The sequence below is a fragment of the Podarcis liolepis genome, assembly GCF_965112155.1.
Source record: "Podarcis liolepis genome assembly, chromosome: 3".
NCBI classification, from domain to species: Eukaryota; Metazoa; Chordata; class Lepidosauria; order Squamata; family Lacertidae; genus Podarcis; species Podarcis liolepis.
Genome location: NC_139557.1, coordinates 93287857 through 93300080, shown reverse-complemented (window position 1 = coordinate 93300080; position 12224 = coordinate 93287857). Strand labels below are relative to the sequence as shown.

General features: G+C 41.9%; 1 protein-coding gene across 1 annotated transcript; it reads left to right on the top strand.

Annotated features, from left to right (window-relative positions):
- Window positions 1-4270: 4270 nt before the first annotated feature.
- On the top strand, window positions 4271-11322 carry LOC310703670 (sphingolipid delta(4)-desaturase DES1-like). The gene is made up of 3 exons (XM_083496165.1): window positions 4271-4480; window positions 8026-8768; window positions 10213-11322. The coding sequence occupies exons 1-3, from the start codon at window positions 4399-4401 to the stop codon at window positions 10357-10359; spliced, it is 972 nt and encodes a 323-aa protein (XP_083352291.1). The 5' UTR covers window positions 4271-4398; the 3' UTR covers window positions 10360-11322.
- Window positions 11323-12224: the final 902 nt, after the last annotated feature.

The window sequence follows — 12224 nt, the reverse complement described above, 5'->3', positions numbered from 1 at the left end:
CCCTGGTCTCATGAGGCAGAGCGTTCCACCAGGCTGGAGCCAGTGTTGAAAAGGCCCTGGCTCTGGTTGTAGCTAATCTAACTTCCTTAGGGCTCGGGACCACTAGGGTGTTGCTATTTATGGACCTTGAGGCTCTCCGTGGGGCATACCGGGAGAGGCAGTCCCGTAGGTACGAGGGTCCTAGGCCATGAAGGACTTTAAAGGTCAAAACCAGCACCTTTAATCTGACCCTGTACTCTACCGGGAGCCAGTGCAGTTTGAAAAGCACTGGGTGAATATGCTCCCACGGCAGAAACCCCGTGAGGAGCCTCGCTGCAGCATTCTGCACCTGCTGGAGTTTCTGGGACAGCTTCCAGGGCAGCCCTGCGTAGAGCGAATTACAGTAGTCAAGCCTGGAGGTGACCATCGCATGGATCACTGTGGCCAGGTCGGAGTGGGAAAGGTAAGGGACGAACTGCTTGATGTGGCGAAGGTGGAAAAAGTCGTCTTAGCTGTTGCTGTAACCTGCGCCTCTGTGGAAAGGGAGGCGTCAAGGATTACACCCAAACTCTTAATGGAAGGCAATGGCACTAATTGGGCCCCCACAAGAGAAGGGAGTTGGTCCCTCATCCCCATGCCATCCCGACCCAGCCATAGGACCTCCGTCTTTGAAGGATTTAGTTTCAATCGGCTCCCACGAAACCATCCAGCCACAGCTTCCAACCACCTGGTCAGTGTGTCTGGGGCCGAGTCGGTGTGGCCATCCATCAGCAGATAGAGCTGAGTGTCATCAGCATATTGGTGACAGCCCAGCCCAAAGCTCGGATATTCTGGGCAAGGGGGCGCATAAAGATGTTAAAAAGCATTGGGGAGAGGATTGCGCTCTGCGCCACTCCACACACCAAGGAGTGGCGCGACGACATCTCCCTCCCTAGTACCACCCTCTGTCCCCGACCAGAGATAAAAGAGCACAGCCATTTATGGGCTATGTCCTGTATCCCCACGTCAGCGAGGCAGTGGTCCAGAAGATCATGATCGACCATGTCAAAGGCTGCTGACAAATCTAAAAGGATCAGCAGTCCTGACCCGCCTCGATCCAGTTGTCTATGGAGATCATCTGTTAGGGCAACCAGGGCTGTCTCGGTCCCAAAACCAGGACGGAACCCAGACTGAAATGGATCTAAAGCCGATGTTTCCTCCAGAAACCTACCAAGTTGTTCAGCAACCGCTCTCCCAATCACCTTACCCAGATATGGAAGATTTGAAACTGGGCGGTAATTGGATAGGTCTAAAGGATCTAGTGAAGTTTTCTTTAAGAGCGGGCACACCACTGCTTCCTTCAGTTCCCCTGGGAATGTCCCCGTGCCAAGGGGTATAGAGAAAATTGAAATCATGAGGCAGTCCCTCCAGCTGCTTCCATACTGTTTTTTCTCCTGCAAATGGAGAGATGTTAAATGGGGAGTCCTGGCAGGTGTGGTTATGCCCATGAGCCAGACGTTTCCCTAATACTTGTTTTTAGTATCCTGAGAGAAGACATGGTTGATGAGCTAGCTAGGAGTATACACTGCAGAATGTTGATGCAGGTCACACTTGTGATCTATTTCTGCCTCTTTTTTGCTGAATGCATTTTACACAGGCAACAGAGCCAAGCTTTACCAGCAAGGTATGAGTAATACAAGTTATGTTGAGGTAGAAAATTAATGCCTAATGCATATGGAAGCCTAGTCATGGGCTTTTACTCTCAATCCAAAGCTTTATGCTTACATCTGCAGTTAGTGAAAATGAAAGATGTATGGAACAGCTAATGGGCTTATATTTCAATAGAATTTAGAAAGTCCATGAAGAATTGGCAGAACTTGGAAAAAGTAAATAGAGGAATGTGGTGTGGCGGCGGGCAGGGGAGGTCAAGAGAAGAATAGGGATAGTCAAGTTGAATGGTGAGAGAGGTATTAGGACAGTAGAGGAAATACTATGGCTAACCCTGCCCCCAGGCTCTCTGCCTACTGAATCCACCTCTGCTCATACCCTCAATTCAGCCCTTTCTGTGTCCTTCCCTTAATATGGTACCCATCTTCATTCTGCCCCAGCACCTCTGGCACAGGAAAAAGTATAGCAAGTGCATTCCTGTACAGTGGTACCTCGGGTTACATACGCTTCAGGTTGCATACACTTCAGGTTACAGACTCCACTAACCCAGAAATAGTATCTCGGGTTAAGAACTTTGCTTCAGGATGAGAACAGAAATCGTGCAGCGGCGGCACAGCAGCATCAGGAGGCCCCATTAGCTAAAGTGGTGCTTCAGGTTAAGAACAGTTTCAGGTTAAGAACAGACCTCCAGAACGAATTAAGTTCTTAACCCGAGGTACCACTGTACTCTATATCAATCTGCTTTGTTTCAATATAGGAATATATTCTTCAAAAACCCTCACAAAGTTCACTGACCAGGGGCTTTGATTTTGTGCACACTTATTTGGAAGCCCCATTGCTTTCAGTGGAACTTATGTGCAAGTAAGCATATGCAGAATTGGGCTAGATGAATTGCGCTGATTCAAGGTTTCTGATAACTCAATGCTGCAGTTGCAAGGTAAGTCAGTCCCAAGGACACAACTTCCTTCAGAGCTCATCTTCAAAGCCATATGACAAGAGAAGGTCCCAAGCTGGTGTATAAAAGGAATACTCATAAAAACCTGTGATTAAAATAAAAATAAAAAAGACCGCTGCCTTCCCCAGCACTTCTAATATAGCATATTCAGGAATCAAAAGTTTTGTGTCTCTTGTAGGAAATGTTTACTTTTTTGTGCATGCAACTTGAGTAGTGCTGAAGCAGCGAAAATGAGGCAGCTATGCAAAAGGAAATGTGAGGAACAGTTCTTAAGTGTGAAGACTTTTGGAAGTATCAAAACAGGCAGGGAAGAAGTAAAAGCAAGGGTCACTGTCCTCTGAAACTCAGCCAGGCCTCTCGTCATGTGCTCCCACTTTTCTGACTGAACCAGCACCCTCTCTCCGTGCTTCTTCAACCTTACGTCGCTGTTAAAAAATAATATTATTAATTACAATTTGTACAGTATCATGTTAATGACAATTCATGGTATGGCATAATTGTGAATACTGCTGGGCACAAGATATAGGTCATAATATTATGTTGGAAGACTAGGAAAGGTTGTGGAAAACTGATTTAAAATTTACAGATTGTTCTTTGCTGAAATAAAATTACATGAAAATGATGTACAGATGGTATATAACACCAGTGCAGATAGGAAGGATGTATAAAACTACTTCAAATATATGCTGGAAATGCACGGAAAAAGAAGGGACTTTTTACCCTATGTGGTGGGACTGTAGTAAGATTTAAAAAAATTGGGAAATGATATACAACGAGCTGAAGAAAATGTTCTAATTAACATTTGTAAAAAAACCTGAAGAATTTTTGTTAGGGATTGTAGGAAAAGACCTGCCACGGAAATTCAAAAATATATTTATGTATGCAACAATGGCAAGAGTCTTAATAGCACAAGGATGGAAGAATGAGGAAATCCCGACCAAAGAATTGTGGCAAGAGAAACTGATGGACTAGCGGAATTGGCGAAATTGCCACACAAACTACGTGATAAGGACAACTGTGATTTTAAAGAAGAAGGGGAACCTTTTACAAAGTACTTAAAGAAACAACAAAATGAACTGGACTCCTTGGCAGGTTTTGAATAAACATACAAAAAAAATTATTGGTAACATATTGATAGATTAATTAAGGATTTTTACAACTTTATAACATGCAGAGAATAACATGTGCTGAGAAACCAGAGAGAGGAGCTGAGGGAAGTCTGGGGTGGGGGTGGGAAGGTGGGTTTTTCCTTTTTGTAAAGAGGGGGGAGGGGGGAAATGAGGATGATGTATTTTTGATAAAATGTTATGTTGAAATTCCTAATAATTTTTTTGTGTTTAAAAATGTGAAAACCGCTAACGTAATTTAACACCTAATAATTGAAAAGACACCTAATAGTGTGAGGTAAGTCACGGGAGTGGGTGGGGGATTTGGATTCATATATGCTTTATGTGATAATGGTGTTTTATTTTGAATATAAAACTGTAACATTTAATAAAAACTATAAGAAAAGACACCTAATATTATGCAGCTCAAAAATATAAACTCTTTCGAAATGAAGCTACCCCTACATTTTTGTGCGGGGGGGGGGGATCAGAAAAATGAAAGGCAAGGCGACGAGGGCAAGAAGCGGGCACATCTTAAAACTCCCATTGCCTCCAGGCAGGGCCGCTAATGGACTTCTGTGACGTCACCGTTCCCTGTAGCCAATAGTTTTTGGGACGTGGGGTCGGTGGGCGGGAAACCATCCTCCCCTACCTGGCGAGCAGCGGCGGGCGCGAGTGTGTGGAAACGGCGCCGCCGGCGAGGAAAGAGCCATGGGCAACGCTGTGGCTCGAGAGGATTTCGAGTGGGTTTATACGGACCAGCCGCACGCGGACCGGCGCAAGGAGATCCTGAGTAAGCGCGCGCCTTCAGGCCCTCCCCGCTCCCCTTTGGGGGTCTCGCCCCACACGACGCCTCGGTTGGCGAAGGCGCTCTCGAGTCCCCTTCTCTCTCCGACCATAAGCTCTGCCAGTGTAGCCTGGACAAAATGGCTGAAGTAACATCCCCTCCTCTGCTGAGGGTGGAAGGGGCGACGTTTGCTTTTACTGTGTCATACAGCGGGGCTCTTAGTAAGAGTGCCAACTTGAATAAAATATTTTGGGGGGGGGGAAGGGAGAGGCCTGCCCACATAGGGCCATAGCTGGCAACGTTTCCCTTTTTTTAAGGGGAATTCCCTTATTCCGAATAGGATTCCTCGCAAGAAAAGGGAAAAGTTGACAGCTATGCATAGGGCACACTATTTGAATGGCAGTGTCCTTCTTCTTCTTCTTCTATTTCATATCTATATCGTTTTATATTTTTAAGAAAAACCTCAAAGCGGTTTATAGAATATTAAAACATCAATAAAACAATAAATAAATAAATAAATAAATAAAACAATATAGAGTATGCAGCCAAAGCAACATAATTAACAGAAAACTAAAATATTATTGTAAAGATTTCAAAATAAAACATTACAAAGGAGGTCAACTACAGAATACATATTTAACACAAACTAAGTTAACAAAAAACATTTCAAAAAAATCCCCATTGCTAAGTGAAGTCAAATATAAAATGCACATTTAAAACAGCATAATTAACAAGAGAATAAAATATCAAAAGCATGACACGGCTATTTGGCAGGCACAAAAAGATGGGGCAAAAGACTCCAATAGTTAGGGTTTGTTGTCAACTTGGGGGGACAGTCTCTCAAATATCTTATTGGGGCAAAGGGACTTCCTCTCAGCCCCTAGGAGTTGGTCAGCAACTATCTTTCCAGTAGGATCTCTTAAGAGAGGGACGGGTGTAGGCTGGTGTGTTGGGCACACTTCAAAATTGTGTGCCAATAAGCTGCCACAGGTGTAGTATCATAGACTCATAGGATTGGAGAGTTGGAAGGGGTCGCCAAGGATAATCTAGCCCAAGCCCCTGCAATGCAAGGTGTCATTTTATCTTATGAGTGACAGAAATTGGCTGAGTGGTTGAAGTTGCCCAGCCACCACCAGTTTCTTGGTGAAGTGGAAGTGTGGGGAGACCCTGTAGCTGTATTTGGAAGCTCAGCTTTCAAGTTGATCCTAGAGGCATCTTTTTTTTCACATGCTAAGACGTTTGATGCTCTTAGTGAGCAGGTGAGGTGCTAGAAGAGTGGAGTGGCCCTGAGCTTTTAGTTAACAGCACGCTTCTAGTCCTTGTGGCTGCTGAGAAGGATCAGTAGGAGACAAAGATCAAGTTTTATGCTGACAAATGCCATTCCCAATTACACATGTCTCTTTCCATTTATCTGTTTCGAAATAAATTCAGAAATCTGATGTACAAACCTAATAAGCAACTGAGTATACAGACTCAGTTTAGTCTGCTTAGTCGACCATGCTGACTTTCATGTAAAAGTTAGGTCTGTGGGAAGTCTGCATATCTGATGCCATATTTGTTCATGTTCTTAGTCAAAGGCAACTTGCTGGAAATGAAGCTTAGTGAAATCATGGGAATAGATAGCATGGATTTCAGTGCTACTACTCTTGATCTGAATTATTAAAATCTCAGTGGACAGGAGTAAATAATTTTATCACAAAGTCATGTTAGCAGAAATTGCCCGCACACTGTTCCAGTCACCACTGGCAGCATAAGGCCCAAAATAGTTCACTGCTACAAACGATAAGGCTTCAGTAATACAGTTCTGGATGTTGATCTATACATACAGTTTGCAGGCTTTGCAGATACAAGTAAGAATTATTTCTGCAAGAATTATTTCTGCTGCTCCAGCCATTCAAGACATAACACAGACTCTGACTCGCAGATAGACTCACTGACTAATAAGCTGACATGCCTCAATAATTTATATAGACAGCGCTATGCCATTGCCATAGCCATAGCAACTGGCTTGTCTGACCATGCACCTCTTGGCTTATGAGGTGATTTATGTCCATGAAGGAAATTAACCCTTTCTTCCATGTTCAGTTCCTCCAAAAAGTCACATCTTGGTTACAGTCTCAAAACTATATTTTAAAAATAGCTGTTCTTGCATATAGCTCCTTAGTGAAGTAGATGTCAACATGTAACTTAACTGACTGCATATTTACTGCCTTCTGGACCTGTCTCAAAAAGAGCCTCACACAGAGCATGTTACAGTAATCTAGTTATGAGTGGTGATCAAGCTATCCTTTTCCAGGAAAGGGCATAGTTAGTGTAACTGCTTCTTGTCATGGAGGCTATCTGAGTCTCCACTGACAGATGAATCTAAGAACATCCCAAACTATCTACCTCTTCTTTCAGAGGGTGTGCAACTCTCTCCAGAACTGTCCATTAAACTTTAATTAGTTTAATGTTAAGTAAACGTCCAGTGCGCTTCCAACGCCATAAATCTTATCTCAGCAGAGAATTTCATGCAGCGGTTGAAGAAGGCAGGAGAGTCAGTACCTTTCAATGAAGAATCCTGGAGCAAGCACTTTGGAACTCAGGAAAAAACTTTATTTACAAAAGAAAAACCCTGGCGATAAAGCACACATGCTTTTATCTCCGGCATAAAGAAAACTTTACTCTAAACTTAACTCATATTAGCAAACACGCCCATGGCCACAAAACTGAGTCTGCGAGTCAGGTGGGGTGGGGGAGGAAACACACAGGTGAACTGACTATTTATACAAACTAACTCACATTCCTGGATGCTTAATGACTTCCAGCTGCTCAGTGATTAGAGCGACTTGTTACCTCTTAACCCTTTAGTACCAACAAGAACGGGTAATTTCTCAAGATCCCATACCTGGAAGGAACTTACCCACAAATTCAATTTCAGTTGGTTTGTCACTCAGCCCACCACCGTCCAGAAATATCAAAACCTCTTCTGATTTGGTTGTAACTGAGAAATAGAACTGCATGTCATCAGCATACTCTTAATGACCACTCCCAATAGCTTAATGTAGATCTTAAATAGTACTGGGGACAAAAGTTGTCCTGTGACACAATGGCTTGTGGTGGACACACCTATAATCTCCTAATGCCATTCTCTGAATCCTGCTCTGTAATGAGTGGAACCAATGTGGAATTGTGCCCCAGCTCATGAAGATGATCCAAGAGAACAGCATGGCTGATTGTATCAAAAGTCACTGCAAGATCAACAGGGTTGCAGTCCCCTTGTCTATCTCCCAAATACGGACCTCTGTCAGGGCAACTAAGGCTGATTCCATCCCCTAACTTCGCCTGAACCATTATGGCATTTATGCTGTTGTTGTGCCTGTACTTCATTCATGCGGATTTTACATTAGACTGCAGAGTTGTACTAAAGCATGCTGTATGTATTCAAACTTTTAACATGTATATAGGCTTGTATAGAATGTAGAATTCAAATGATTGTGGCATGATCTTCAAAGAGCACGGTCTATTGACAGCAGTTATTTGAAACTTTATCTCTCTTTTTCTCCCAACAGGTAAACACCCAGAAATAAAAACTTTGATGAAACCAGACTACAACTTGATCTGGATAGTTACACTGATGGTGCTTGCACAGCTAGTTGCTCTTTACCTAGTTAAAGATTTGGAGTGGAAATGGGTTATATTTTGGTCATATGTGTTTGGCAGTTGTCTTGATCATTCTATGACTCTGGCTATTCATGAGATTGCCCACAACAGTGCCTTTGGCAATTGTAAACCTCTGTGGAATCGATGGTTTGGAATGTTTGCCAATCTTGTATTTGGCATCCCATACTCTGTATCCTTCAAGAGATATCACATGGATCACCATCGTTATCTTGGCGGTGAAGGAGTTGATGTGGACATTCCTCTTCCCATTGAAGGATGGTTTTTCTGTACTCGTTTTCGAAAGTTCCTTTGGGTTATTTTTCAGCATTTCCTCTTTGTTATTCGGCCTCTTTTTATTAATCCCAAACCAATCTCTCGACTTGAAATAATGAATTTGTCAATTCAGTTTCTCTTCGATGTTATGGTATACTATGTCTTTGGAGTAAAAGCACTTGTCTACCTGATAACAGGATCTCTGCTTGGGTTAGGCTTGCACCCTATTTCAGGACACTTCATAGCCGAACATTACATGTTTTTAAAGGGATATGAAACATATTCGTACTATGGTCCGCTTAATAAGCTTACGTTCAATGTTGGCTACCATAATGAACATCATGACTTCCCTAATGTTCCTGGAAAAAATCTTCCACTGGTGAGTACATTATAGTGTCCAACTAGCTACTTTGCTGGAGTGAAGCAACTCCCTTATAATTGAATGGATTGATATTATTCCACTTCCGTGCTGTGATTTGCTGATGAAGGTGGGAATATACATTAAGACTACACTCTATGTCTCCAAATTTTAAATTTGCTCCTATGTGGGGTAAACTAGTTGTTTTCCTTGCTAATTGCCACATTTCAGTGCTGGGTTGCCATTGTTTTTTGTAGACTTCTGCAAAAAAGATGCCTTCAATTCAATAGAGCTTCATCTTTGTGGAGCTTTAGGGATCTACTATTATTTATACCCTACCCATCTGGCTGGGTTTCCCCAGCCACTCTGGGCGGCTTACAGTATATACAGGGTGAGTCTTTTAAAAGAGGCCCCGTGGAACATGTGCACTCTGTATCCACGGGGCCTCTTTTAAAGGACTCACCCTGTAGAAAAACATACTAAAACATCAGACATTAAAAAGGTAGCAATTGTAGCTCCTGCACATACCAATTAGCATACCAATTAGCATTGCTTCATCTCTGTAGAGAATGTTTTCCATTCCTGAGGCATTCCTGACCAATGTGCAAGTAAACAGCTTCTAAAACACATTATAAAACATTAACTAGCTATGCCAATGGAGTATGACAATGTTCCAGAGATCCCGTTCTAGATTGTACTCATATATTCATAGTTCAGACCGGAAAAGCCTTTAGGGTGTGTGGAGGAGTGGGTAGAAAATCTGCATCCCATGAGCTTACCTTGGGACCTAAGCCATTGTTTCTAGAAAACAGGGTCAGTGGCTGTCAGTGCCCTGCTCCTCCTCAGAGGCAGCATCCTTTGTGTTCCTGTTGTCTGATTAGGAAGTTGCACACTGAGTGAATCCTGGGTATTTACTTGTATGACCGGCACACTTCCCGATACAGGTGATATGTCCCCTAGATATTGGGGTGCAATTCATATCTGCCTCAGCAAGCATGGCTAATGATTAGGGGTGATGGGAGTTGCAGTAACATCCAGAAGGCCACAGGATCCCAATCCCTAATTTAGACCTTTTAAAGTTCAAGAGGATTATTCATTTTACAATTCAAAATATTGTGTTTATTTTACTTTAAAACACTTATATACTGCTTAAGTATTTGCATTTCTAAACAGTGCAATTAAAAACAATCCACAGAAAATGGAACAATAATCTCAGTTGGGGTGTTATTCCCAGGCTTGGGCCCACTGCACTAAATGCATGGCTAATAATAGGGGCTGTGCATCTGAGCCATGGGGAAACATTGAAGATTTCAGTGATCAGGCCAGGATATAAGGGAGCAGATGGTGTAGTTCTGTGCGTAGACATACATACAATTAGTTCCTAATTCTGAGATGAGATTACTCACCACAACACTGGCTATTTAATATTCTGCTGACAAACTTTAATTTCTTTCTTTCATTATAGCTGAAGAAAATGGCCTCTGAATACTATGATCATCTGCCACAGTATAACTCCTGGACAAAAGTGCTTTATGACTTTGTGATGGATGACACTATCAGCCCCTATTCGCGAGTGAAAAGGCATTTAAAAGGTGAAGTGATACTGGAGTGAAAAAAGCCCCACTTCCGTAAACACCAAAGACAGCCTAGTAGCTGGTGGAAGGTTTTGTTTGATCAAGATGAATTTGCTTTGTATCTTGATCTGGTTTGAACTATGAATATATGAGTACAATCTAGAACAGGATCTCTAGAACTAAACGTTCTCATGTTCTTTTGCCATATAACTATGTTTCATGATGTGTTTTAGTAGCTGTTGACTTGAACATTGGTTTGTTCTTGTAAGCATTTTATCTTACATGCAGCATATGTACTTGTTCAGTTTTTTACACTTGCTGCCCAAGACACTAGCCTTTGCTGACAAACCTTCCAAATTAACTTCTTTTAATACCCCAGAATTGTTTTAATTAGTGTAGTAGCTGACCAAAATGGCTGGCTACAACTCCTCCTATATTGAGTTATGTCTTGGCCAATCCAAGTGCTAACCTAATTGATGGATTTACAACTGTTGCTGTAAAGTATATACCCGGTGAATAAGGCTAGTGTTTGTGTAATTTCAAAACACATGGATATGATTACCATGGATATGATCTCTTGCAGCAGGCCCATTTCCCAGAAAACATCTGCATTCCTTTTTTAATGCATCTGTACATAAGAGCTATGCCCTGCCATCAAATTGATGCTTCTTTGGAAACAGACTAGAACTCTTGAAGTTTAGAAACAGAATAGTGGCCACAGTAGTGGAGCCTACGTGTGTTCCAGTAACCATCTTGTGCTCTCTTAGCTGGGGCAAGAGCTGGAGTGTCAGATGTTGACAGCAGGTAGCAAGTTTATAAAAGGTATAGAACATCGACTGTGTGAATGTTAAATACCTCCTACAAAGGAATACAATAAAGTTGTTGTTCAAAAACAATTCTTGGACACTTGAATAAAGATGTTATTAATGAAGTTTATTTAACAAATGTGTGCAATGTTCTTGAGATCAAGGTTGAAATAATAAAGTAGGCATCACAATTCATTTTGGCCCCAAGACTTTAACACGACAGACTTTTTGGTATTGTTTTGTAAATCTGCTCTTGAATAATTGCTATTAAAGGCCTAGTGTCAATAAGGTTTCTCAATGAATGTGGGAAAGGAGGCCTTAAGCCCACATCCTTCCACTTTAAGATCACACCTTCAAACAGAAACTAGATTAGCAAGATGTGCTGTCAAAAATTAAAAGAGAAACCAGTATTTTAAGCTACTGTCCATGCTTGCTTTTGGTTAGCAGAGTATTGAGATGCTCATGAGATTATTTTAAAATAAGGCAATTTAATATGGCAAGAGAAGACCCATTCATATTTTAAATTTCGTCTCAATCAAGGAAGCAGGTTAACCACATCCTTGTGTTGCACAAACTGAAAATTATCTGTCAAACAGGACCATATGGCATACTGTTTCTATGAAACTGGAATGGAATAATTGCCTTTTAAAATTGTATTATGATTTCGTATTGTATCAGTGTGGCTCATATTGGATTATTATTATTATTAATTTTAAAAACGTTTAATGATTATTATTAATTTAAAAGGTGTTTTTTAAAAAAAAAAATCCAGGAGCTCCACTTCACACCACTGGTGGTGGTGTGAAGTAAGATTTCATCGCTACATGAAGACTACCAATGGGCTTTTATATGTTCAGTCACATTGAATTTGTCAATTCATTGATACCCACTCCTCCAAGTACTAAGCGACTGACAATGTGCCAAATCCTTAGGAGCTGTTGTGGTGCCAGCTTGGCTCCCTGCCTCATTCCAGACAATAACAAGAGCTCCAGCAGGATTGCCAAACAGTCCTGCAGGAAATTCCCCAAACACCACCTGGAATTCAGATTTTGTCCGCTTTTGAGGAGAGTACTGAATCAGGTCCTTTACTCTTGCAG

Bases quoted from the DNA above. Each gene is read 5' to 3' on its own strand.
- LOC310703670 (XM_083496165.1), top strand. From the start codon at position 4,399: ATGGGCAACGCTGTGGCTCGAGAGGATTTCGAGTGGGTTTATACGGAC. The intron at 4,481-8,025 runs GTAAGCGCGCGC...TTCTCCCAACAG, and splicing joins CCGGCGCAAGGAGATCCTGA to GTAAACACCCAGAAATAAAA. The intron at 8,769-10,212 runs GTGAGTACATTA...CTTTCATTATAG, and splicing joins CTGGAAAAAATCTTCCACTG to CTGAAGAAAATGGCCTCTGA.